Source organism: Mobula birostris, chromosome 5 (genome assembly GCF_030028105.1).
Source record: "Mobula birostris isolate sMobBir1 chromosome 5, sMobBir1.hap1, whole genome shotgun sequence".
Taxonomy (NCBI): Eukaryota; Metazoa; Chordata; class Chondrichthyes; order Myliobatiformes; family Myliobatidae; genus Mobula; species Mobula birostris.
The window spans coordinates 87,879,981-87,907,062 of record NC_092374.1 but is presented as its reverse complement, the minus strand read 5'-3'; the positions used below and the strand labels follow the sequence as shown (position 1 = coordinate 87,907,062).

At 43.5% G+C, this 27,082-nt stretch overlaps 2 protein-coding genes across 6 annotated transcripts in view; one reads left to right on the top strand and one right to left on the bottom strand.

Moving 5' to 3' along the window:
- Positions 1-313: 313 nt before the first annotated feature.
- ufsp1 (UFM1-specific peptidase 1) lies at positions 314-10,726 on the top strand. Of its 3 annotated transcripts, XM_072258369.1 has the most exons (4): positions 314-433; positions 4,497-4,568; positions 5,697-5,837; positions 8,097-10,726. In XM_072258369.1, the coding sequence occupies exon 4, from the start codon at positions 8,121-8,123 to the stop codon at positions 8,769-8,771; it is 651 nt and encodes a 216-aa protein (XP_072114470.1). In that variant the 5' UTR covers positions 314-433; positions 4,497-4,568; positions 5,697-5,837; positions 8,097-8,120; the 3' UTR covers positions 8,772-10,726. The 3 variants fall into 3 exon arrangements, with proteins under 3 accessions (XP_072114470.1, XP_072114469.1, XP_072114468.1); XM_072258368.1 differs by lacking the exon at positions 5,697-5,837; XM_072258367.1 differs by lacking the exons at positions 4,497-4,568; positions 5,697-5,837.
- Positions 10,727-14,865: 4,139 nt separating this feature from the next.
- Positions 14,866-27,082, bottom strand: part of LOC140197288 (uncharacterized) — a 41,907-nt gene continuing 29,690 nt past the window's right edge. For 2 of the 3 annotated variants that reach the window (XM_072257225.1, XM_072257224.1), the window contains 3 exons: positions 26,280-26,499; positions 24,576-24,670; positions 15,726-17,193 (listed from right to left, as the gene is read on the bottom strand). In XM_072257225.1, coding sequence (XP_072113326.1) covers positions 16,522-17,193; positions 24,576-24,670; positions 26,280-26,499 — 987 coding nt within the window. In that variant the 3' untranslated portion in view covers positions 15,726-16,521. Of the gene's footprint in view, positions 17,194-24,575; positions 24,671-26,279; positions 26,500-27,082 lie in introns of all 3 variants that reach the window. The other variant, XM_072257226.1, reaches the window with a different exon arrangement.

Here is a 27,082-nt window from a genome sequence, read left to right as displayed (position 1 = left end):
AGGTTTCCAGCCCGAAACGTTGAAAGATCGTTTCCACGGATGCTGCCCGACCTGCTGAGTTCCTCCAGCATGTTTCTTTCACCCCAGCATCCGCAGGGTATTTTGCGTTTAAGACTTTGTTGATGAGACCTGGCTGTCACGTGGGATGCGATCACGTGGTGCGCCTCTTTGTCGGCATTGGCTACCTCCTGGCCACGCTGAATCCCTCGTGGGACGTATCGCGGCGGGTCCAGCCAGGCACTGGTCGAGCGGGGTGGATGACGTGTTAACGAACTCTCTCTCTCATTGGAAGGGAGAGGCACCACGTGTTCACCAAACGCTTTGGCATCCGGGCTCTCGGCAGCTCCCGGACATTTCGGGAAGGAGGGAAGGCGGGCAGCGGCTGGACGATCTGCGGGGGAGAGGTGCTGCTGCCGATGCCGCCGGAGTTCAAGTGAGGCCAATTATGCTGCTCATCTGGCTGGGAGGCAGAGGGGAGAGTCCTGGGAGATCATTGGATTAAGTAGGGTTGAAGACGTGGCTCTAGAATGGAGGGACCGAAGAGCGTTGGGAGGGAGTCAGAGAGAGAGAGGGATGGATGATGGTTCGGGGGGCAGAGTTGGTAAGAAGAAAGCTGGGTTGGAAGTGGACTCTAATGTTTTTCCTCCACAGCTTTATATTTCAGGCTTTTATTCCACTCCGTAGACAGTAATACTTACTTTGACCATCAGATGTCACCCTATAAAATTCTCAGATTGGCTTTCTTGCATGCATACTCAGCAAATCTACAGAATAGTAACACTAACGGTCAATGAAAGAGCAACCAGAGCGCAGAAGACAACAATTTGCGCAAATGCAAGTATTAATAAATAGCAATAAATAATAGAAACGTAAAAGAGCAAGGTAAAGAGCCCTTGAAGTAAGATAATTGGTTGTAGAAACGTCTTAATGATGGGGCACGTGAGTGTGGTTAACCCTTTTGTTCAAGAGTCTGATGGTCGAGGGGATAATAACTTCCTGGACCTGGTGGTGTGGATCCTGAGGTGCCTGTGCCTTCCTGGTGGCAGCTGTGAAAGAGAACATGGTTTGGACGGTGGAGGTCCCTGATGACACTGCTTTCTTGTGACAGTGCTTAGTATAGGTGTGCTCAATGGTGGGGAGTGTTTTAGCTGTGATGGACTGGGTCATATCAACTAATTTTGTAGGATTTTTCTGTTCAAGGGAACTGAGGTATAATAACTGTTCTTGAACCCAGTGGTGTGAGTCCTGAGTCCTCAACCTGATCTGCAGAGTTCCTTTGGCATTTTGTGTGTGTTTATATTACAAACACTCACTACCTCAAGTGCCTAACAATTCTATTTTGAAGCTACTGCAGTGTTGCCCTGATGTGAGAGAATTGGATTGTGTTATGGAGACACAAGACACTGCAGATGCTGGAATTCAGAGGAACAAATAATCTGGAGGAACTCAGTGGGTCCAACAGGATCTGCATGGGGTTTGTACTGAATAGTTGAAGTTCTCTGTCAAAATCTTGCTCTTACCCTGAAATGCTGATATCTTTTGCTTCCATCCCCAAAGATGTTGAGTTTCTGCTGCTGATCATAGGACAGTGCTCTCCAGTTCAAATCACTGGTTAGTCTCTGATGTAGCTGAAGTGACTCTTATAACCAAATATATAATTTTTGCTTTAAAAATATTAATATCCATTCAGTGGCCACTTTATTGGATACTTCCTACTCATGATAAAGTGGCTGTTGTGTGTATGTTCGTGGTCTTCTGCTGCTGTAGCCCATCCACTTCAAGGTGTTGTGCATGAAGAGATGCTCTTCTGCACTCCACTGTTGTAACACGTGGTTATTTGAGTTACTGTCGCCTTCCTGTCACCTTGAACCAGTCTGGCCATTCTCCTCTGACCTCTCTCATTAACAAGACATATTCTCCCACAGAACTGCCACTCACTGGATTTTTGTTTGTCAAACACTCTAGAGACTTCTGTGCATGAAAATCTCAGGAGGTTAGGAGTTTCTGAGATGCTCAGACTTGAGTTGCTGGCAACATGATTAGCTGGTTAATGAGCAGCTGTACCTAATGATGTGGCCCCTGAATGTTTATATTATCATCTTTGCTTTGTGTGCAGTGAAGTGCTCCAAAAGCAGCAACAATTTTTTGCTTTACCTTGCCATTTTATCAGCTACAAAAAGATGTTTGTGTAAGCATTGAGCGTAGAGTTGCTGGTACATAAACAAGTCCCTTTGGCTTACTTTGTCCATACCAATGACTAATCCCATTTGCTAATGTTAAGCCAGGGGGCAGCACGGTGGTGAAGTGGTTAGTGCAATCGCTTTACAGCAGCACCTCCAAGAGGAACACAACCTTGTTGTAGGGTTGGAGGCTTGTGTGCCTCAATGACCCAGAGAGCTATGTTGTCTGGAGTTGGGGCCTTGTGCTTTGGCTCTTGGTAGGGTCACCCATGCCAAGCAGTTCAAAGGGTAGAAGCCACCAGTCGTCCAGTTTCAGGGGTTCAGCTCGGGGCTAACAACCCTGGCTGGTAAAACAAAACTGTTACGGAAACAGTAATGAAAAATCTTCCTATATCCATATGCAGCAGGATTCCTGAGTCTCCACCCGGGACTTGCATAGTTGAAAACAGAGAGGAAGCTACTGACACGGCGCAGGAAGCTGTGAACACAGCCAGGGGTGGAGGAGCTTCATTGCTGCCCTACACGGCAGCGGTGTAAAAGCTGATTTATACTTGTGCGTCAAATGTACAGCGTAGCCACGTACTCAACGCCGAACCCTACACTGTAGCCTAACGCGCACCTCTCCCAAAATGTAACTACGCGACGCAGACTGAAACAACTGTGATTGGTCTGCTTAGTAGCATCGCATTTCCTCCTGCGCTGCAATAGCTTCCCATTGGGTGACTGAAGGGCAGGGAAGGAACTCTGGCTGCAATGCTTTCCATAAAGCTTTACAGACCTCCGAAACTATGGAGGACCCTGAGCTTGACGCCAGTTTGTAGCTAGCTGCTACAGCCTGTTGACTTCCACCTGAAGCTAAAACTCGAATGGTGATTGCCAGTCCCTGAGTATACTGTGCGAAATAAATGGTTGGAGACGATGAACCAAATTGTCAAATCTACCTGCCGACATCCGAAAATATCTGAAATGCATTTCCTCGTCCATGTCTCTCAGTGACTGGACAAGCACAGAAAATTCACCCTCCTTCAGTTTCAGCTGCCATTGTTTGAAGTTTGAGTTTCTTTGTGTTGAGTTTCAACACGAGGAAACTCAACACAGTGGCATAGAAACCCCACTGCCAACTAGCATTTGGGCGGTGAATTGCAAAGCGACACAGACACACCAACGCACAAGTATCAATGCTTACAACGGCGTAGCCCACTTGCGTAGGCTACGGCGTAAGCTAGTACACACAAGTATAAATCAGCCTTAACAGTCAGTAAGTTACTGCGGCAGCAATCCCCAGTCGGGGTTCAATCCCTGCTGCTGCTGCCTGTATGTTCTTTATTTACAATGTGGAATAGGCCCTTGTGGCCCTTTGAGCCACGCTGCCAAGCAATCCCCCAATTTAAACCTAGCCTAATTATAGGACAATTTACAATGACCAATTAACCTACCAACCGGTATGTCTTTGGACTGTGGGAGGAAACCAGAGCACCTGGAGGAAACCACGACGGTCATGGGGAGAGCGTACAAACTCCTTACTGACAGTGGTGGGAAACGAACCCAGGTTGTCTGTACTGTAAAGCTACCATGTTCTCCCTGTGACTACATGTTTCCTCTGGGTGCTTGAGTTTCCACCCATGTTCCAAAGATGTGATTAGGCTTGGTGAGTTCTGAGCGTTCTGTGTTGGTGCAGGAAGAGCCACAACACACATGGGCTGCCCCGAGCACAGTCCTCTGTCCAGATGCCTGTTAAACATTGCGATCTCTGATATTGTGGTGCTCACTGAGCTTGCCGATTAGCTTGCTGATGTTTCATCACCAGTCAAGGTGACATCCTCGGTGCCCAGTTGTTGGTGTTTCTCTTTGGGAGTGTTCACTTGCCTTGGTCCTGATTGGCGACCCTTCAGTTGACCTTTCAATTCTATTGGCTCGCGTTTCTACGTAGGGCAGACAGGATGTAAACTCTCAACTCATTTACAGGAGCACGCATGGTGTTATGAAGACATGATCCACTGTCACTGTCTCGGTACATGAAGACCAAGAAGGACACAACTTTAACTGAGACTCTGCGGAGATTCTGGTGCAGGAAAACACAAGGCAGGCACAAGAATTTTTAGGAGCGTGGTTCCCTCCTGATAATTCCATAAACAAACATATCAAAGTCAACACCATATACAAAGAAGCACGAACTAATGGTTGATCAATAAGCTACAAAGTGACTGCATGATTGCTGCATTCTCAAATGCAGGGTGTATGTCTGTGTGTGTGTGTTAATATTGATTGCAGTGTGCCTTTATAATTATTCATCTTTACTTTGTACATATCGGACAGAAAATCAGAATGGCTCCCAGACAAGTAATTCGGAACTATCGCTGCTCTCACTAGCATCCCACTAATAATCGAGTAAGTAAATTTATTAAGTCATAAGACCATAAGATATAGGAACAGAATTAAGCCATTTGGCCCATAGAGTCTGCTCCACTATTTCATTATGGCTGATCCATTTTCCTGATCCAATTTCCTGCCTTCTCCCCTTATCCCTTCAAACCCTGAAACCCTGACTAATCAAGAACCTATTGACCTCTGCCTTAAAAATACCCAATGACTTGGCCTCCACAGCCTCCTGAGGCAACAAATTCCACAGATTCATCACCCTCTGGCTAAAGAAATTCCTCCTCATCTCTTTTCTGAAAGGATGCCCCTCTGTTCTGAGGCTGTGTCCTCTGGTCCTGGACTCTCCCACCATAGGAAACGTTTTCTCCCCATTCACTCTCTATCAAGTCCTTTCAGCATTCAAAAGATTTCGATGAGGTCACCCCTCATTCTTCTGAATTCCAGCCCTTCAAAAAAACATCCTCCATACCAACAGTAATCTGTGGACCAGGTTACTTCTGGAATCAAAAGTTGGAAGCCTCTCAAGGTCTATTCATTGTGTTTACCTATGAGTTTATTGATCATGTTAATTACTTCAGATCTCTCAAGTCAATGGGCATAACAGTAGCGTAGCACTATTACAGTTTAGCATTGGAGTTTAATCCCAGCATCCTCTGTAAATAATCTCTGTATGTCCTTCCCATGGAATGTGTGGGTTTTCTCTGGGTCCTCCGGTTTCCTCTTACAGTCTGAAGATGTACCAGTAGGTTAACTGGTCATTTCAGATTGCCTCGTGATTTGGTTAGGATTAAAACAGGATTATCAGGAGGTGCTGGGCAATGCAGCTTGAAGGACCACACTGTATCTAAATAAAGTTTACTATCATGGTCATGGAGGCCAGGTCATTGAGGATATTTAAAGCAGAGGTTGATACTGTCTTGATTAGTAAGGGTGTCAAGAGTTATAGGGAGAAGGCAGGAGAATGGGGTTGAGAGGGAGCCTAAATCAGCCACGTTGAAATGACAGTGGACTCGATGGGCTATAAGGCCTAATTCTGCTTGTGTGTCCTATGGTCTTGTGTGCTGTAAATCTTGTTTTGTGGTAGCAGTATTTATTTTGTAATTAGTATTATTGGGGTTCCTGTCTTTTCTGCTCAAGTGATGACAGATTACCATCTCGAAATACTGGGACATTTGCCTCCCCTGACCCAGCTTCTGAAGTGTTGAGATAAGAGAAGGTGCTGCTTTTTATTTTTTTTAATGTTTTGGTCGTTGCATATCGGAACAAAAAGATTCACAAGTAAGTCAATAAATTATCTTTGTTCAGGTTTGATAACACCTTACGTGTGTTTCAACATCTTTAACGTGCCTGCAAGCTCATTCTCCATTAATGCCTTTATCCACAGTGTGGATGATGCTCGTTACTGTCCTCTGTATCCAGCTGTTTCAAGTTATTAAGTTGTGTCTTCCCTGTGCCAGCTTATGAGTGAATTGTGTTGACCAGAATTCCACAGTAGTGTCCATGTGGTGGTTGTCCGATGACAAGAAACGTGTGTGAGATTTTTTAAAGTGGACAAGTCGTTGCAGTGGGGCTCTCAACCTCAGAAGTTCCAAACAAGCATCACAAACTGGGATCCTGGTTGCAGTGGATGACGATGGCATCTTCTGTGCCTTGTCATGTCCTTTGCTCTCCGTAGAGCGTTGCAGTGTCATTTTACTGGCCTTTGGATCTCATCTGCCTAATCTGCTGGACCTGACTTTGCATGCTAGGACAGCTGTGTCCCTATCGCACCTGGGTTTGAGGCCTGCTGGCTACCCTCACCTGGTTTAGCCCACCTGTTGAAGCAATGTATCGGTGTGGCCGCTGTCATGTGCAAACAGCTACTTGGAGCCACAGGTGAAAGCTGAGTATCTGGTGGGGACCAAAGCTGGGTGAGCTGTCCCAGAATAGACAAGACAAGCCCCTACACCAGAGATGCCACCCCTCCGGATGCCCCATACACCCCAGTGTCCATGTGACCCAGAATTGTCATTTCATCTTTCTAATCTTGGTATCTAGCTCCCTCTAGTGGTTGCTGCAAACTGTTCAGCGGCTGCCCAGATAATTCTCCTGTGTATATTCTTAAAGCTAATTCTCCTGCATCTTCCCTTTTTCTTGAATTCTGTACATAATCACATCTGGTTCAGTGTTCCCTTGTGATGTATGCTGTTAATACCCATTTACAGACCAATCCAATCAGTTTGAATGCTGATTGAGAATCGCCTGATAGTCATAAGGGGGAAAAGAGCACTTCAATCCATTGAAAACATGCTGACCACCAACCACCAATTTACATTAAGCCTGCATTACTCGCCATTGTGCAGCTGGCGTTTAGGGCAACGATGAAGGTCCTCTATCTCTGTTTGTATAGAAGGATTTTTCATTACTGTTTTTTGACAATTGTGGGACTTCAATTTTTCTGTCATTCATTTTATGGGGTTTGTTTTGTGGATGTCTATGAAGAGTATGAATTTCATGTATACTGTATACATTCTCTGACATTAAATGAACCTTTAAGCAGTCAGGGTTGTTAGCCCTGAGCTGAACCCCTGAACCTGGAGGACCAGTGAACCAGCCTTAGTCTGGCCTCTACCCTTTGAACTGCTTGGCATGGGTGACCCTACCAAGATCCAAAGTACAAGCCCCCAACTCCAGCCAACACAACTCACCAGATTATTTGAGGCACACAGGCCTCCCAGTCCTACTTCTTGGAGGAAGTCCGCTATCAATCCCTTTTTTAAATACTCCCCTCATTCACAACACTTCTCCTCCCACGGCTCTCCCACTCATCTACATACCCTAGGAATAATTTGCAGAGTGAATTTAACCTACTAATCTCATCTTTTGAAAGTGGAAGGAAATGGGGGGGGGGGGAGAGCACTCATTCAGTTACGGGGAGAACATACAAACTCTAACACGGACAGCCTTGGAGGTGAAAACTGCACCTGGGTCTCCATAACTGAGGCAGGAGCTGCATCGTTTTGCCATTATGTGACTTTGCATATTATGTGGTCTATTTTTGATTTATGGGGGAGGGGGTGACACGGTAGCTTAGCAGTTAGTGCCATTCTTTATAGACCAGCTGTAAGATCAAGGTTCCAGTCCAGCCCCTGTCTAAGGATAGATGCAAGAGGTACTGTAGATGCTGGAAATCTCAATGTGCTGGAGGAGTGCAGGAGGTCAGGCAGCATCTATAAATAGGAATAACAATCAATGTTTTGGGTTGAGACCCTTCATTATGTTTATTCCTATCCATAGATGCTGCCTGACCTGCTGAGCTCCTCCAGCACATTGTTTGTATTGCCCTACCTATAAGTAGTTTGTACATCCATCCTGGCGCTCCGATTTCCACCCTCATTTCAAAAAGTGTGTAGAGTGGGTGAGTGAGTTGTGGGCTTACACAGCACAATCCTTGCTGATTTAATGCAGAACAACACATTTCACTGTTTCCACGTACATCTGATAAGTAAAGCTAGTCTTTATCTGTTTTAATCACTAATAGTGTGTCTCTTTTGGTAGGTTGTCAGAGAACCTTGATTAAGCATGGAATTGATGAAGAATATTCATTCTGGTCTCCCTCTTCCTGAGCCAGAGTCTGATACTCACAGACTGTCCCTGATCCGAGGGGATTATCTCTATTACCACTACAGTTGTGATGGCATGGACGACTGTGGATGGGGCTGTGGGTACCGCACAATGCAAACCCTCTCCTCCTGGATAATATTACAGCAGACTAACAGGAAGAACCACAAGGTACCCACCCTGAGGGAGGTGCAAGTGGCCCTTGTTGAAATGGAGGACAAGCCCCACAATTTCGTTGACTCCAAGACGTGGATTGGCTCCTTCGAAATTGCCTTGTGCCTCGACAAATTCTACGATGTCCCCTGCAAGCTCATCCATGTGCGGCAAGGGGGAGAGCTGCTGCAGAAGATAGAAGAGCTTCACTCGCACTTTGACACATTGGGGTCCCCGGTCATGATGGGCGGAGACAGCGACAGCGCATCAAAGGGAATCCTAGGAGTTTACACAGGGTCAGAGAACCACTACCTGCTTGTTCTGGACCCTCATTATTCTGGGAAGACCCTAGACAAAGAATATGCTCAACGAAAAGGTTGGGTTGCCTGGAAGAGATTGGACTTGTTTGATCAGAACTCATTTTATAACTTCTGCCTCCCTCAGTGGAAGGGTGTGTAATTTCATGTCACTGAGGCAAACTTGCAGCTGCTGGCCAAAGACTCGGTCTGCTGTTGTGAAGTGATGGATATACAGGGCCATTTGATGAAATAGGGGTGAAATGGAGTTGACTTGCCAGTCTAGATTATGTGAAGCTGTTGACTACTATCTTGAGTGGTTGCAACTTCTAGTCATCATCGTCATTATGCACCATGTCCTATGACAGTGATCATGATCCATGACCAAAGTTTTTGGCAAATTTTTCTACAGAAGTGGTTTGCAATTAGTACTTTTGGGCAGAATCTTTAGAAGACAGGTGACTGCAGTCGTTATCAATACTCTTCAGAGATTGTCTGCCTGGCATCAGTGTCACATAACCAGGACTTGTGATATGCACCAGTTGCTCATACAACTATCCACTACCTGCTCCCATGGCTTCACATCACCCTGATTGGGGGAATGGGGGCTAAGCAGCTGCTACACCTTGTCTGTGGCTGGCCTGTGGGCTAGCAGAGGGAAGGGGTGCCTTACGCCTCCTTTAGAGATGTATCTGTGTCCCGTCACCCAGTAATGGAGATAGATCATACAGGAACAGCCATTGCTTCTAACTTCAAGTTTCATTCCTTACCATGAAGAAATTTTCAGTGACATACTAATTAATATTCTGGTACTGGAGAGGCTGGGCACACATCATCTGAAGAAACAAAGTACTCAGCTGGTCAGGCAGCATCTGACCAGCTGTCGAGAGTGGAACATTATTATTTCTGGAGATTTCCCCATTTTTCTCTAATCAGAACCAGCAGAATAAAATGCACTAACTCTTGACCCAGGAAGCAAGTGGCCCTTATTGCCAGTGCTGTTTCTTTTTTTTCTTAAAAAGGTTGAGCTTAGTTCAGGGGTTCCCAACCTGGGGTCCATGGATCCCTTGTTTAATGGCATTGGTTCCATGCCATAAGAGGTTGGGAACCCCTGGCTTAGTTCCATGCCTTTGAATTTTATCCATAAACATTCTCTCTAATCCTGGATCAACTCTAGTTTGAAATAATCTATTCTTGCGGAAAATCGGGGGGAAAAAAATTCTCATTTCCCATCAATCTATTGACAGCAATTTTGAGTATAATGTCTAGATACGTGCCCTCGCCTTAAACCCATCTTCCTGACAACCTCTTGGGTCTCCAAGAAGCTGGAAATTCCTCCATTATTTCAAACACAAATTTTTACAAAAGAGCTGACGCCCACAAGCTGCACCATACTAAGGGGAGTAGATTGTATTTTAAACCAGTATAGTGGGCTTTTAGAAATGGATAGTGTTCTACAGTGTGAGATGAGATGCCAATTTCACTTGTTCTCTAAAGCACTTATATAGGAACTTATTAAATCACACCAGATGATGTAACCTTGCCCCCATTTATGGAAACTCTCCATTTTCGAGCTTTCCTTTTTAAACAAAGCATTTCAAAATGGTTCCTGCTCCCTTTGTAAGTTGGTCTTTTCAAGCATGTCGCAGAATAGCTGGGCAAACCGGCAGGCCGGAACACAGGTGGAAGAAACCATTCATCTTATTGACACTTAAACTAATTTGCAATCTGGCCAGATTTACTTTGATCAAATTTCTTTAGTGGCTACAATCATGTTTTTTTTTTCCACATCTGCATTCTGGAGCTGCCTCTCTGCAGTGGGAATTAAAGCATTATCTTGCCTCCCGTTGCATAGCAACTGCCCTTGTATACCCATTGGTGAGTTTGACCTAATTTATAGATAAAACCCAGGAGGTAGGGATGTTGATTTAATTTCAGTAAAGCTAGCCAGGAGATAAATCTCTATGGTTTTGGGAATATCAGCAAACTCTGAGGAAACCCAAGCCTGCTGCCTTTTGTTTTTTAAAAGAAAATGTTGTTACTGATATTAATAATGAATACCTGTTTACTCAGTTATCTTAAATTAATTTATCTCAATAAATCCATCTTGTGACTTGATTTCTTTTGTTGTGTGCTGTTCTTGTTGATCCCCAATTGCTGGAATTCACAAACTGAGCCCTCCCCATCATGTGCTGTATGTCATATACAATCACTGTCTTTTCATGACCGTTCTTGTTCTCGGCAAATTTTTCTACAGAAGTGGTTTGCCATTGCTGCCTTCTGACAGCATCTTTACAAGAGGGGTAACCCCAGCCATTATCAATACTCTTCAGAGATTGTCTGCCTGACGTCAGTGGTTGCATAACCAGAACTTGTGATATGCACCGGCTGCTCATATGACCATCCACCACCCGCTGCCATGGCTTCACGTGACTTGGGGGTGGGGGGGGGGGGGTAGGTGGTCCATCTTGCCCAAGAGTGGCCTGAAGGAGAATGGAGGGGAGGAGTGCATTAGACCTCCTTTGGTAGAGACGTATCTCCAACCCGCTACCCACCATTGAGGACATTTACACAGAGCGCTGTAGGAAAAGGAAATGGCGTCCTTCACTTATCATCCAGGCTATGCCCTCTTTGTGCTACTACCAGCAGGTTCAGAAGTCTTCAACCTTCAGGCTCCTGAACTGCCATGGATAACATCATTCACTGAAGCTGCTATTTACAGGCTCACTTTGAAGGACTGTTTACAACTTGTTACTGTAATTTTCTTAACCTCAATTTGTCTTTTGACTGTTCAACATAATTTTTTGTAAATTCTATTTTCTTCCTGTAAATGCCTACAAGCAAATGAACCTTGAAGTGTAACATGGCAATATGCACATTTTACCACATTGACTATACTTTTTCCATAGATGCTGCCTGACCTGCTGAGTTCCTCCAGCATTTTGTGTGTTGTTTTGATTTCTAGCATCTGCAGATTTTTGTTTATTGTAACATACATACATTTGTTAATAATACCTTTATTTTGAGCTAGTGCCCTGAATGTAGTGTATGAACAAAATCCGATATTTATACAAGCTAAACATAGAAACATAGAAAATAGGTGCAGGAGTAGGCCATTTGGCTCTGAGCCTGCACCGCCATTCAGTATGATCATAGCTGATCATCCAACTCAGAACCCTGTACCTGCCTTCTCTCCATACCACCTGATCCCTTTAGCCACAAGGGCCATATTTAACTCCCTCTTAGATACAGCCAATGAACTGGCCTCAACTGTTTCCTGTGGCAGAGAATTCCACAGATTCACCACTCTCTGCATGAAGAAATTTTTCCTCATCTCGGTCCTAAAAGGCTTCCCCTTTACCCTTAATCTGTGACCCCTCGTTCTGGACTTCCCCAACATCAGGAACAATCTTCCTGCATCTAGCCCGTCTAATCCCTTTAGGATTTTATATGTTTCAATAAGATTCCCCCTCAATCTTATAAATTCCAACGAGTATAAGCCTAGTCGATCCAGTCTTTCATCATATGAAAGTCCTACCATCCCAGGAATCAATCTGGTGAACCTTCTTTATACCCCCTCTATGGCAAGAATGTCTTTCCTCAGATTAGGGGGCCAAAACTGCACACAATACTCCAGGTGTGGTCTCACCAAGGCCTTGTACAACTGCAGTAGTACCTCCCTGCTCCTGTACTCGAATCCTCTTGCTATGAATGCCAGCATACCATTTGCCTTTTTCACCACCTGCTGTACATGCATGCCCACTTTCAATGACTGGTGTACAATGACACCCAGGTCTCATACCTCCCCTTTTCCTAATCGACCATGATTCAGATAATAATCTGTTTTTGCCACCAAAATGGATAACCTCACATTTATCCACATTAAATTGCATCTGCCATGAATTTGCCCACTCACCCAACCTATCTAAGTCACCCTGCATCCTCTTAGCATCCTCCTCACAGCTAACACTGCCACCCAGCTTCATGTCATCTGCAAGCTTGGAGATGCTGCATTTAATTCCCTCGTCTAAATCATTAATATATATTGTAAACAACTGGGGTCCCAGCACTGAGCCTTGTGGTACCCCACTACTCACTGTTAAAGAATGAAGCTCACTAAAGTTAATGTATTAAATTGGGTTGTCAGTTCATTTGTGGTTTTAACACATGGAAATCTGAGAGGGCATCTTCTATGCCATTTAATTGGCTTTCTAAAGTTGATGTGCATGGTGCATCTTGAAGAGGAATGGCTTCTTCCCACTTCCTTTCCAGCCTTGATAAAGGACCTTGGTCCAAAACATCAATTATTTATTCCTCTCCATAAATGCTGCTGAGTTCCTCCAGCATTTTGTGTGTTACTCTGGAGTTTCAGCATCTGTTGTTTATTTGTTTGAGATAGAGTGCAGATTAGGTCCTTCAATCTATACTGCCCAGCAATCCCCCAATTTAATGCTGTCTTATCACAGGACAATTTACAATGACCATTTAATTCCAACCAGTACATCTCTGAACTATGGAGCAGCCAGAGAAAACCTAAATGTTCATAGGGAAAACTTACAAACTCCTTACAAGCAGCAGCAGGAAATGAACCTGGGTCTCCTGTGTTATAAAGCATTGTGCTAACCACTACACTACTGTGCTTGAAAGTAACTCTGAAATATGCGAGGGGAGGTGGGTAAATTTGCTCTTGCCGCACATGGTAGGCAGGCTCCAAATGATTAGCTGAGAAATGACATGGTAGTCAGAGCTGCCGCTACACAACTCCAGCAACCTGTGACCTGCTCTGCCCTTAAATGCTGTCGGCGCAGTTTGTACATTACCCTTGTCAAACTGTGGACTTCCCCCTACATTTGAGGTTTGCTGGTAGGTTGGTAACTGGAGAACAGGGAAGAGATAATTGGCATGAGGTTACTGACACATTTCACTACATTTTGATGTAAATATGACAAATAATGCTAATCTTACCTTGGTATGGAATTGATGGGAATGCTCTGACAGCTGGCATTGACTCACTTATGTGACCTTGTCATTAGAAGGAATGGAAATTTTAACAACTGTCCTAGTCTATATGAAGGAAGTGCAGGTGCTGTTCTTGTGCCAAGGTAGCCAGTGGGTTTAACCCTGAAGGCTGAGAGGTCTCTGAAGCACAAGGAATTGAGTCTCTAGCTTCACCTTTAGCAGAGTTTCAACATTGGTATACAAGACCATAAGAAATAGGTGCAGAATTAGGCTAACTCATCATGGATGATCCACCTTTCCTCTCAGCCCCAATTTACTCCCTTCCCCCACTATCTCTTCATGTCCTGCCCAATCAAGAATCTATCAACCTCTGCCTTAAATATACACAAAGACTTGGCCTTCACACTTGCCTGTGGCAAAAAATTCCACAGACGTTTTGGAGACTACATGATCCAGGACTTGAGTAAATTTATTGTAACTGAATGGAGCAGTCATGTTTCTGGAGAAGGAAATACAGTTGCTACTTTTGGTCTTAGATTATAAAGGGCAATAAGCCAGTGATCTTACTTAGTATGCTGGAATGTTTGTGCATGTGTGGCAGACAAGAATGGGTACTGTTGTGTACTATCTGGCAGGGAAGTCCTGTTGACTTACCAAGGTCAATTTCTGGATGAGGGAGAGGAAGGGTAATTTGCCCTGAACCCACGTAATTTTACCCCAGCAAGCAGCAGAGCAGGAAAAAAACTCATGGGTAAACATGGGGCTGACAATAAATGAATTAGGATGATTAATAGTGGATTATCACTATCAGTTCCTCCAAGCAAACCACAACCTTGTCGTAAGGTTTGGAGGTTTGTATGCCTCAATGACCCGGAGAGGAGCTATGTTGACTGGAGTAAGGGTTTTATGCTTTGGCTCTTGGTAGGGTCACCCATGCCAAACAGGTCAATGGGTAGCAGACGGGCTAAGAGTGGCCCACCGGTCATCCAGGTGCAGGGGTTCAGTAAAACAAAATAGTTATGGAAACAGCAATGAAGAATCTATCTACGTCTAAGTGCCACAGTATTCCTGAGTCTCCACCTGGGTTTTGCATGATTGAAAACCAAGAGGAAGCTACTGGCACGATGAACGGAGCCAAGAAAACTGTCAGAGATGGAGGACCTTCACTACTGCCCTAAACACCAGCGACGTAACGGGCAGTAGAGAGGTCAGAATCTGTTGATATACAGCATCCAATAGTCTAACATTTCTCAAAAATGAATGAGAGAGGCAGGATTCTTCTACCCTTTAATGGGCCAAAACTTAAAAGAACAAACTACGTACATTCATGTGACAAAAAAAAAATTACAGTGTCAATAACATTTGTATGCCGCTGTAGGCTGCACTTCTGCTGTTTCACTTCACTTATCTGGACACCATTCCAAAGAGTCAATTTTCTCTGCATACAACAATCCTTACAACAAACTTCATTCTACAAAGAGGGTTTGCAAATCCCTTGTAAATAAAGTAACAGCATAAAATAAAACAGAACTTTGATGCATCTGGGTCTCTACTCAAAGTCAGTTCACAAAAATAACCTCCACTGTGTTCACTTTAGAGGTGTGGTGCACTGGCAAATACAAACTGGGATGCTACTGTTAGGAATCTGCCTATTTGGCTCTGATTAGAATGGATGAATGTTTTGACAAATTTTTAGTGCCAGTCTGACACAAATACAAGTTCTTATATTCACAAATAATGGCAAGTTATGGGGAAGGAGAAAACATTTGGGCACAACTCAGATTGGGATTAGCCAATTTTATACCTAAGCAAACTTCTACATATGTTGATGCATAAACTAGATATTTATTTGTAAATAATAATTATCGTGTGGGCTAAACAAGCCATTTATTTCCTCGGGAACTGACAATAGTGGAAACAATTTTGCATTAAATTTTAAATGACTTGGCCTTAAACCACAAGTGTTTGGTCAGTAATCTTAATGGCACTACTAAAAATATATGTGCACCTGTTACCCCAAAGTTCCTTGCCCAAATTTCCCAATATACAGTGTCAGAGAGCTCTCCCACCCCCATACTGACTTGGAATATACTGCAGTTCCTTAATTGTCACCGCTTCTAAATCCTGGAATTCCCTTCAAACAGAATTGAAAAGCATCACCTTCAGGATTGCAATGTTTTGAGTTGGCAGCTCGCCTCCACTCTCATGCCAATTAGGGATGGTCTCGTCAGCAAAATCCACATCTTGAAAATTGAATAAGTAAAAAAAAAACTTTTGATATCACTCAGAACATGTTCAGACCTTATATAAAGAAAAAATTGAATGAATGAGACTGCAACTCGCTCATTGGTGGATCACACTCCGGTATGCCTCTTTCACTCTCCAGTTCAATCACCTTCAGTTTGCCACTTAGCTGTGTGTCAACTTTACCGTCCTTCAGTCTTGCACACTCCTCCTTCGAAGCAGACTCTTTTCAGCCATTGTGAGACCCTACACTATTTCTCAGTTAACTCTTTCATTAAACTCTGCTCCTTTGATCACAAAATAGACTAACTAAACCCTTCAGAACATCAAAACAAGGCCCTGAACATCTTTAATTATTGTCAGGATTATTTCTGTATATTCACCAGTGGTTACCAGAATAACTGGGTATTGAATTTTTGGGTACTAAAGATTCATTTCAGTAGAATTACTAATTGGCTTCCAACTCTAGAGAAGCAATGATCAAACATTTCAATCACATCGATTAGGAGTTCCCAACCTTTATGCTATGGACCAATACCATTAAGGAAGGGGTCCATAGACCCCAGGTTGTAAACCCCTGGGATGTTGTTACATGTTATGACTTAATGTAGCATTTCTTCAATTATGGTGGGATCTCGGAGAAACAGTTTAACAGGGCAGAATTAACTTGTGCATTTTCCACAAGGAAATAATATCAAACAGGTTCAGCATCATATAAACTGTTGCTTAGAACACGTGGCTTGTCTTTCCTCCCAGTTCAACTGGATCCTTTCAGAATGGCTGGACTCGGCAAGGAAATCACACTTGCCAATTTCAGTCTCTTGAGCCACCACTGGCAAAATGTCTCTCGAGATCACTGGGTCAAATATTTTAACCTCAGTCCCCGAGGATGTGCCGTTTACTCTGGATGTCCAAGTATGATCGTGATACTTCGGAGGGGGAGTGGTGTATTTACAATCAGGCAAGGATACGTGATGCATTTTAGGAAGTTCCATGTCATGATGAGACCTTAATGAGCTGTTACAGTCATGAAGAAACGAGAGGTGCTTTTGCTCAGTTCCATCACCATCCTTTATACCTGAGGTTCCTGAATTGCCTGATAAATGAATGCCATTAACTTTAGCCTCTGGCTGGAGAATACCCTCGCCCTTCAGTGAGCACGATGGTGTTTCTGCCTCTGCGCAGTCCAACGGAGCACAATGCTTAAGTTCGAGTAAGGTGCTGATGGCATCATGCTCTGCTTTAGATATGGGCCTGTTCTGCCCCTCACACCTGTTCAGATGGGGAGGAGCGAGACTCGGCACCGTTCTCTGAATGTTCGTTGGAGCCACACATGTGGACATGATAGGAGGTGGAGAGTTCAGTTGTAAACCCTGAAGCATCTGTAAAGACGAATGGATAATAGTTCATACAGTTATACAGCATGGAAAGATGTCCTTCACCCAACTGATCCATGCCGACCACAATGCCCCAATCCAAGCTCGTCCCATGTTCATCTAAACCAGGAGTTCCCACCCTGGGGTCCATAATGGTATTGGTCCATGGTGTAAAAAAGGTTGGGAATCCCTAATCCAAACTTTCCTATCCATTTACCTGTCCAAGTGTTTTTTAAAAAGTTGTTATTGTGCTGGCCTTAACTACTTCCTCTGGCAGCTCATTCCAAATACATACCATCCCTTTTTGTAAGGTAAAAGTTGCTCAAGTTCCTATTAAATCTCTCTCTTCTCAGTTTCAATCTGTGCAGTCTAGTCCTTCACACAAAATGCTGGAGGAACCCCACAGGCCAGAAACCATCCATGAAGGGTAATGAAGTCCTGATGGAGCGAATCAGGCAAAAATGTCGACTGTTCATCCCCCTCCCTCGATGCTACCCAATCCGCTGATCATTACTAAGAATCAAAAACACAGTGACAGTTTGAACAGAAAGGGGTGGATACAGGCCAGACCAATCCAAGAAAAGCCCTCTCCACCAATGAGAACATTTACAAGGAGCACTGCCACTGCAAAGCAGCATCCATCACCAAGGACCCCAACCATCCAGCCGTGCTCTCTTCTCACTACTACCATCAGGCTTAGGTCCCACACCACCAGGTTCATGAGCAGGTACTACCCTACAATGATGTTTACTGAACCAACTTCACTCATCTCAACTCTGACTCTACAACCTATAGACTTTCATTCAAAAACTCTACATGTCATGTTTCATACATTTTAATTTACTTTTTAAAATGCATTATTTGTACAATTTGTCCTCTTTTACACTTTTCCTCTGCTTTTTTATGTACAGTTTTTCATAATTTATACTGCATTTCTTTATTTTCCTGTAAATTCTAGAAAGAAAATGAATCTTAGGGAAGTATATGATGACACAAACATAATTTGATAATAAACTTACATTGAACTTTAAAAATCTTTTCCCAAAACTCCAGTAACTCAGAATTGTACAGCGTAAAAATAGACTCTTTCAACCCACCTAGTTCAAGCAAATAGTGATGCCAATCTATGCTAATCCCATTTGTCCATACTTGGCCTGTATCCCTCTACAGCTTTCCTGTCCAAAGGTTGTTCAAATGCCTTTTAAATATTATAATTGCATCTCGCTCTGGCAGCTCACTCCAAATAATGACACTGCATTCTGTCTTTATTTTTCCTATCGTACTACCCCGATGTATGTAGCACAGCAATTAGCATAACACTATTGTAGTCCCAGCAATCAGTGATCAGGATTCGATTCCTGCGCGGTCTCTAATGAGTGTGTTTGTGCTCCCCATGAAAACATGGTGCTTCGGTTTCCTCCCATATTCCAAATGGGTAAGAGTTAAAAATTGTGGGAATGCCATGTTGGCACAGCGACACTTGCGAGTTGCCCCCAGCACATTTTCAGACTGCGTTGACTGTCACACATTTCACTGAATGTTTCAATATACTCAGGACAAATAAAGCTAATCTTTTGTAATGTAACACACACAAAATACTGGGGGAACTTAGCAGGTCAGGCAGTATCTATGGAAATGAATGAACAGTTGACATTTCTGGCCAAGACCCTTCTTCAGGACTGAGAAGGAAGGGGGAAGATGCCAGAATGAAAAGGTGGGGCTAGGGGTAGGAGGACAGCTAGAAGGTGATAGGTGAAGCCAGGTGGGCAGGAAAGGTCAAGGGCTGGAGAAGAAGGTACCTGATAAGAGAGGAAAGTGGACCACAGGAGAAAGGGAAGGAGGAGGGGATAGGCAAGTGGGAAGAGGTAAATGGTCAGAATGGGGAATAGAGGAAGAGGGGAACAGGAGAGAATTTTTTTTTAAACCGTAAGGAGAAATCGATATCAGGTTGGAGGCTACCCAGCTGGAGTACAAAGCGCTGTTTCTCCACGCAGAGGGTGGCCTCATCTTGACACAAGAGGAGGCCATCTTTTGTAATGATCTGTTTACATGACATTTAAACAAAGCTTTCCAATGTCTCTGTGACAATAATAAACCAACTACCAATGACACCCCCTCTATGCAAGCATATCCCCCCCAATGCCTTAAAAGTTTATCCTCTCTCACATTAAACTTGTGCCCTCCAGTTCTAAATGCTCTACCTCAGAAAAAGATTTGTATCTATACCCACCCCATTTTTATAAAGCTTCATACAGGGTGGTGGTAAAGGCAGATACATTAGGAATTTTTAAGAAACATTTAGACAGGCACGGGAATGTGAGGGAAATGGAAGAATATGGACATTGTGTAGGCAGAAGGAACCAAGTTTATTGACCATTTAAGCACTAATTTAATTGGTTCGGCACAACATCGTGGGTTAAAGTGTTATACTGTTCTATGTTCAGGGTCATCCCTCAGCTTCCTACATTCCACTGAGAATAATGTGAGCCTACTCGAGTTCTCTCTCTATGGCTCACTACACCAGGCAACAGCCTGCTGAATGTCTTCTGCACTCATTATTGCTACCTTGACCTTCCTGTACTGTGATGAGCAGAAATGTACACAATGCTCCAAATTTGCTATGATAAAATCTGGAAGATTCTGATTTACATTAAAAATTCTGTTGAACAGCATATGCAAAATATCAAGTATAAATACATGACACTGTTCAATCACTATTTGGCATTGTTCAATCACAGAACAGAACACTACAGCACAATACAGGCCCTTCAGTCCACAATCTTATGCCTGCTTTTTAACCTACTCTAAGATCAATCTAACCTTTCCCTCCTACATAATCCTCCATTTTTCTCCACGTATCTATCTACAAGTTTATTAAATGGCGTTAATGTATCTGCCTCTGTCACTATCTGTGGCAGGGCATACAATTCACCTACCAATCTCTGTGTATAGATTCACCTCTGACATCTCCTCCTACACTTCCCTCCAATCACCTTAAAATTATGTTTCAAAGGTTCATTTATTATCAAATTATGTATGCAGATGAATCTGAGATACATAGAAAAACATCAAAGAAAAACATCAACCACCCCTTCCACCGTACAAAAAACAACAAAACTCACAAACCCCAAACGCTTAACTCCCTCCCTCGCACAAAGAAACTAAAAGATTGCTCCGCATGGAAAAAAGCAACAAGGACATCAAACCCCAAACCCTATTCCCCCCTTGTATTAGTAATTACCACCCTGGGAAAATACCTATGGTTGTCCATTATCTATGCCTTTTATCTTTTACAACTATCAAGTCACTTCTCATCCTCCTTTGCTCCAAAGAGAAAAGTCCTAGCTTGCTTAACCTATCATCATAAGATGTGCTCTCTAGTCCAGACAGCATACTGGTAATGGTGATCAACCTCAGCTGCTGTGTCCCTTCCAGGCTGCAGTGCTCCACAAGGAGCAGAAGGAATAGCTACTTGTAAGCAGTGGGAAGGAAGGAGCTAGATTTCACTGAAGCTGTTGGCTTCATATTATTGGCATTCAAAACCTTCAAGTGCACCATATACAAAATAGCAGACTACTCCAACAGCACCTCTGCAACCCAAGACCTCTACCCGCAGCAAAGACAAGGTCAGGTGTCAACAGAGGATAACCAGCAACCACAGGTTCTAAGTCACACACCATCCTTACTTGGAAATACGTTACCAGAGAATTGCTGGATCCAAATCCTGAAGCTCCCACCCAACATCACTGTAGAAAGGACTGTACATTCAAAAAGGGTGGCTCATCACCATCTCCTCAAGGGCAATTAGAAATGTGCAATAAATGATGGCATTTGTTGATGATACTCAGATCTGGAAAATCAACAACTCAAGCCACTTGTCCTTGGCTAAGGCACATGAAAGGGGTTGCTACCTACTGGGCAGTAGGGAAGAAAGCAACGTAACATCACTCATGAGTAATGCACTGAGCAACCACAATGCCACATGAACAAAACATGGTCTATAGAGAAACTAGCATTCCCTTGATAGTCAAGATAAAAGGGAGATGCGGTAGTGGCCAAAACTAGTTAAGACAGATTAGCTTTATTTGCCTCATGAACACTCAGACACGGCTTAACGCTGAGGGTGAGTTCCTCGGAGGTGCAGCACTATGTAAATCAGCACTATGCAGGGGCATTATAACATTACGTAAATGGACTGGTGTGCCTGATTTTAAAAAATCAGACCCGAATAAATGATATACTATTTTATGTACACACAGTAATTCATGGAGTAATATATATTGCTTTCATATATTGGCGAGACCCAATGCAGACTGGGAGACCGCTTTGCTGAACACCTACGCTCTGTCCGCCAGAGAAAGCAGGATCTCCCAGTGGCCACACATTTTAATTCCACATCCCATTCCCATTCTGACATGTCTATCCACGGCCTCCTCTACTGTAAAGATGAAGCCACACTCAGGTTGGAGGAACAACACCTTATATTCCGTCTGGGTAGCCTCCAACCTGATGGCATGAACATCGACTTCTCTAACTTCCGCTAATGCCTCACCTCCCCCTCGTACCCCACCTGTTACTTATTTTTATACACACATTCTTTCTCTCACTCTCCTTTTTCTCCCTCTGTCCCTCTGAATATACCCCTTGCCCATCCTCTGGGTCCCCCCCCCCCCGTCTTTCTTCCCGGACCTCCTGTCCCATGATCCTCTCGCATCCCTTTTGCCTATCACTTGTCCAGCTCTTGGCTCCATCCCTCCCCCTCCTGTCTTCTCCTATCATTTTGGATCTCCCCCTCCCCCTCCAACTTTCAAATCCCTTACTCACTCTTCCTTCAGTTAGTCCTGACGAAGGGCCTCGGCCTGAAACGTCAACTGCATCTCATTATTGATGAACTGGTCCATGATTTGTGTGATGCTAGTGCTGAGGAATTTTGTGGTGAGGCTTCTTGCTGGTGTTTCCTCTTCTCCATCCGTGTCCTCAGATTCACCCAGGATACATTGCTCTGCCAATTCTCGAAGCACTTCGTTATTAAGGCTCTTGTTGGCTGTACCAGCTACTATGGAGGTTACTGTGCTGTTTAAATCTATCAGAGCTACCTGTGAATGTTACCGACATATCTTCTTCTCGAATATGATTGAAGATGCTTCTTGCCTGTTCCATTATTATCAACTGGCTTAGGGGCATGTTTCATTGTGTTTGGACATCCACCCATATATCTAGTCTATTTTCCATTTTTTCAAGCAAATGGCTCCTTGAACGAGTCACCTTAATTGATGAAAACTTTGAAGTCATCATTGCAGAAACTCTTATCTTGTCTGCATATTTTATAATTGTTCTGATAATCAATGTAGCCAATTTCAAAGAGGTGCCAACATCAACCTGATGCTCACCAGCTTCCAAACACCATATCACTTGCAGTTTCACATCCATGCTAATGCATTTCCTCGACATCTTAAATTTTTTTACTCTCTGCTAGATTATGTAATGCATTAAACTGCTGCTGCTAAAGTTAACAAATTTCACGTCACATGCCGGTGATGATAAACCTGATTCTGATTCTGACTACCCTCAATGGAAGTTGCAGGCAGTTTTCCAGACATTATGGGTGAAAAAATGAAATAAATTGCGAAGGAGCTAGAATGTTTACACACGCAGGGGAGGTAGAGCATGAACTAATACATGATTGGCTGTGAGTGGCTCAGAGTGTATGTAAAGCACTTTCATTGGCTGATTGAATGTTTACTGTAATGGCGGCCGCTCTTGAGGTTTTAAGTGTTGCTTAGAATTAATTTTTGTCATTTTTTAAGATTTCAGTAAAGTATTAAATAAACACATAATAACGAATCAGTGCTAAGCAGAGTAGCGTTAAATGGGGTCTGAGTGTACATCAAAACATACAGTAAAATGCATCGTTTGCATCATCAACTACAGTCCGAGGCTGACTGCAAGTGTCACCAAATTTCCAGTGCCAACATTGCAAGCCCACAACTATGGGAGAAAACTGGAGCATACAGAGGAAACCCATACAGTCATAAGGAGAACATACAAACTCCTTACAGAAAGCAGCAGGAATTGAACACCAATTGCTAGCACCATTAAGTGTTACAGTAACCGCTACGCTACCGTCTCAGAATTTCATTAAAGATTTTCCATTGCTAGTTTAGGACACATAAAAATAATGGATAAGAGTTCCAGGAGACAGAAAAAAAATCAAAACTTGATCTGTAGTATTTATGTTGGGTTCAGAGAAGCAGATACCACAGTAACTTCCAATCGAAAAAAAAATGTAAATATTTTAATATTAAAGGGATCAGTTGGGAAGAGTGAAATTAAATTAGACATATCATTGGATGGGCCAGTTGATTACCCACACTGAGTTGTCACTTTATTAGATACACCTGTACGTTAATACAAATATCTAATCAGCCAATCATGTGGCAGCAACTCAATGCATAAGAGCTTGCAGACATGGTCAAAAGATTCAGTTGTTGCTCAGACCAAACAACAGAATGGGGAAGAAATGTGATCTTGGTGACTTTGGCCGTGAAATGATTGTTGGTGCCAGACAGGGTGGTTGGAGTATCTCAGAAACTACTGACTTCCTGGGACTTTCACACACAACAGTCTCTAGAGTTTACAGAGAATGGTGCGAAAACAAAAAAAAAACACTAGTGAGCAGCAGTTCTGTGGACGAAAACAGCTTGTTAATGAAAGAGGTCAGAGGAGAGTGGCAAAACGGGTTCAAGCTGACATGAAGGTGACAGTAACGCAAACAATCATGCGTTACAAGAGTGGTGTGCAGAACACCTCTGAATGCACAACACATCAAACCTTGAAGTGAATAGGCTACAGCAGCAGAAGATCAAAAACCTACATTCAGCACCCACCTAATAAAATGGCCACTAAGTGTACTTCACTGTAATATCTTCACTTCAGAATTAACAACAAGGGTGTTGAGTGCTGCTTTCTGATTGTTCATAGATTCACTTGGGGTAGCAGGGTGGAGATACGTCTCTACCAAACTGTAAGGTGCTCCTTCCCTACACTAACCTATAAGTCACCCTTGGACAAGGTGCTTACACCCGACCACCCCCCCAACCTCCCAGTCAAGGTCATGGGTCATGGTCATGAAGCCATGGGAGCAGGTGGTAGATGGTCATATGAACAGCTGGTGCTTATCATAAGCAATCACTAATGCCAGGCAGACAATACTCTTAAGAGTATTGATAATGGCTAGGATCACCATCTTGAGTGTTTGGTGACTGTCCAGCAGAAGGCAATGGCAAACCACTTCTGCAGAAAAATTTGCCACGAACAATCATGGTCATGGAAGACTACGATTGGCCATGTCATACAACACAGCACATAATGATGATGATGATAATTACCTGGCGTGTGGGAAGCGAAAGATGGTTGTAAACTCGATAACCGGAAGGCAGCATTGGGTCTGTGTAGAAAAACTCACATTGGTGGAGAGCGGGCACTGAAATGGAAAGGTCGAGGACAAGGTGAGTTAGACTATCTTTACTTATTCAGGTCACAGCTATAACTGGTATTTCACAGCATCAGAGGGGACAAAATATTAGAGGATCACTATGTATAAAATTATGAGGGCATCTTATTGAATACAGGCACAGTGGCACAGCAGGTAGTGCCTCCCACATACCCAAAAACAAAACGTGTGGATAGGTATGTCAAATGGCTACTGCAAACTGCCCCGAGATTGGAGTTGATGTTACAGTCTGCGATGTTGGTAGAAATGTGGAGGGATATAAAATCGGTTAGGGTAGGATTAGTGTAAAAACAGGAGTTGGGTGGTCAGCATGGGCTTTGTAAGGTGAAAGACATGTTTCTATGCCATCTCTATGACTTTTGGAATGAAGGATGACAACAGGCTGTTTGCTGTAAAACTCAGAGCATTTAAAGGTCTTATTGCAAAGTTCTTATTCTTCTTACTCAACAAGATGGTAAGAGACATAGAAAGAGTGGATTGGCAGACATTTTCCCAGGGCGGAAGTGGCTAAGACAAGGGGGCATAGCTTTAAGGTGATTGGAGAAAAGTGTAAGGGTCAGAGGCAAGTTCTTTACACAGAGTATTGGGTGTGTGGAGCCCTTGCTTGGGGTGGTGGTAGAGGCAGACATATCAGGGGCATTTAAGAAACTCTTAGTTTTAGGCCTCTTATCTATGAACAGATGTGCTGGCATTGGAGGCAGATCAGAGAAGGTTCACAAGAACAATCACGGAAATGAAAGAGTTAACATATGACAAACACAAGAAAATCTGCAGATGCTGGAAATCCAAAGCAACACACACAAAATGCTGGAGGAACTCAGCAGGCCAGGCAACATATATCACGAGAAAATACATGTCTTGCTTGAGTTAACATACAAGGAGTGTTTGGTGGCCGTGGGCCTGTACTTGCTGGAATTTAGAAGAATTAGGGCGGATCTCATTCAAACCTATCGAATACTGAGAGCCTAGATATGGACAGGATGTTTCCTATAGTGGGAGAGTCTAGGACCAGAGGGCACAGCCTCAGAATATACGAATGTCCATTTAGAACAAAGATGAGGAGGAATTTCTTTAGCCAGAAGGTGGTGAATTTGTGGAATTCATTGCCACAGTTGGCTGTGGAGGCCACCATTAAGTATATTTAAAGTGGAGGTTGATAGGCTCTGGAATAGGAAGGTTGTCAAAGGTTACAGGGAGAAAGCAGGAGAATGAGGCTGAGAGGAATAATAAATCAGCCAGGAGGGAATGGTGGAGAAGACTCGATGGGCCAAATGTGCTAATTCTGCTCCTATGTCTTATGGTAAGTTCTTTACTCTGAGAGTGGTGGGTATGTGGAACACCCTCCCAGGGATGGTGGTAGAGGCAGCTACATTAGGGGACATTTAAGAAACTCTTAGATACGCACATGGATGATAGAAAAATGGAAGGCTATCCAAGAGGGAAGGGATAGATTGATCTTAGAGTAGGTTAGAAGGCTGGCACAACATCGTGGGCCAAAGGGCCTATGTTGTGCTATAATGTTCTATGACTATTAAAATGTGATTTGAAGGTCTTACTGCAAAGTTCTTATTCCTCTTACTGTCAATTGCTTGGGAATGGAAGCCCGTGGCTTCATATTTTGCCTTAGAGTCAGCTGATGAGCAGGAATCGACGGAATCTTTGTTCTTGAAGGTGGAGCTGCCAATTTCTGTGATCGGGCTCTGTCTCTGCCGATACGAAACAGCGGTGTAAAAAGATTGGAAAGACGGATGTGATAATGTCCTCATGGCGAATGGGGCAACGACACCCGAATACCTTGCCTAAACATGAAAAAAAGAAATACATGCGTGGGTACTTCTCATCTTAAATTACTTTCTCGGTCTGTTTCTTTCGGCCAAGAGCCCGGTCAGATTTATGTTTCTTAAATTGGGGATTAACTTAAAGTGGCTTTCCCAATATTCTTCCATAAAACTACATTGAGATCAGCTGTTACCTCTATAATGATGTATTACATTTTTTTCTTAATGACAGTCTACCGTTACTTCCTTTCTGTAACCATCATTTTGTGATTAATAGTGCAGTTTTCCAGTCACAGTCACAGAAAAGTACAGCACAGAAGCAGACCCTTCAGCCCATTCAGTCCATGCCAAACCATTTAAACTGCTTACTCCCATTGACCCGCACCAGGACCATAACCGTCCCATCCACATACTGTAATTATCCAAACTTCTCTTATATGTTGAAATTGAGCTCGTATGCACCACTTGCACTGTCAGCTCACCCCATACTCTCACTACCCTCTGAGTGAAGTCTTTGTGACTTCCACAAAATCCAGAGAAAGTTGGTAGATTGTAACCAATAGATCTACAGTACCAACAGCCACTTTCTTCAAGACTCTTGGAT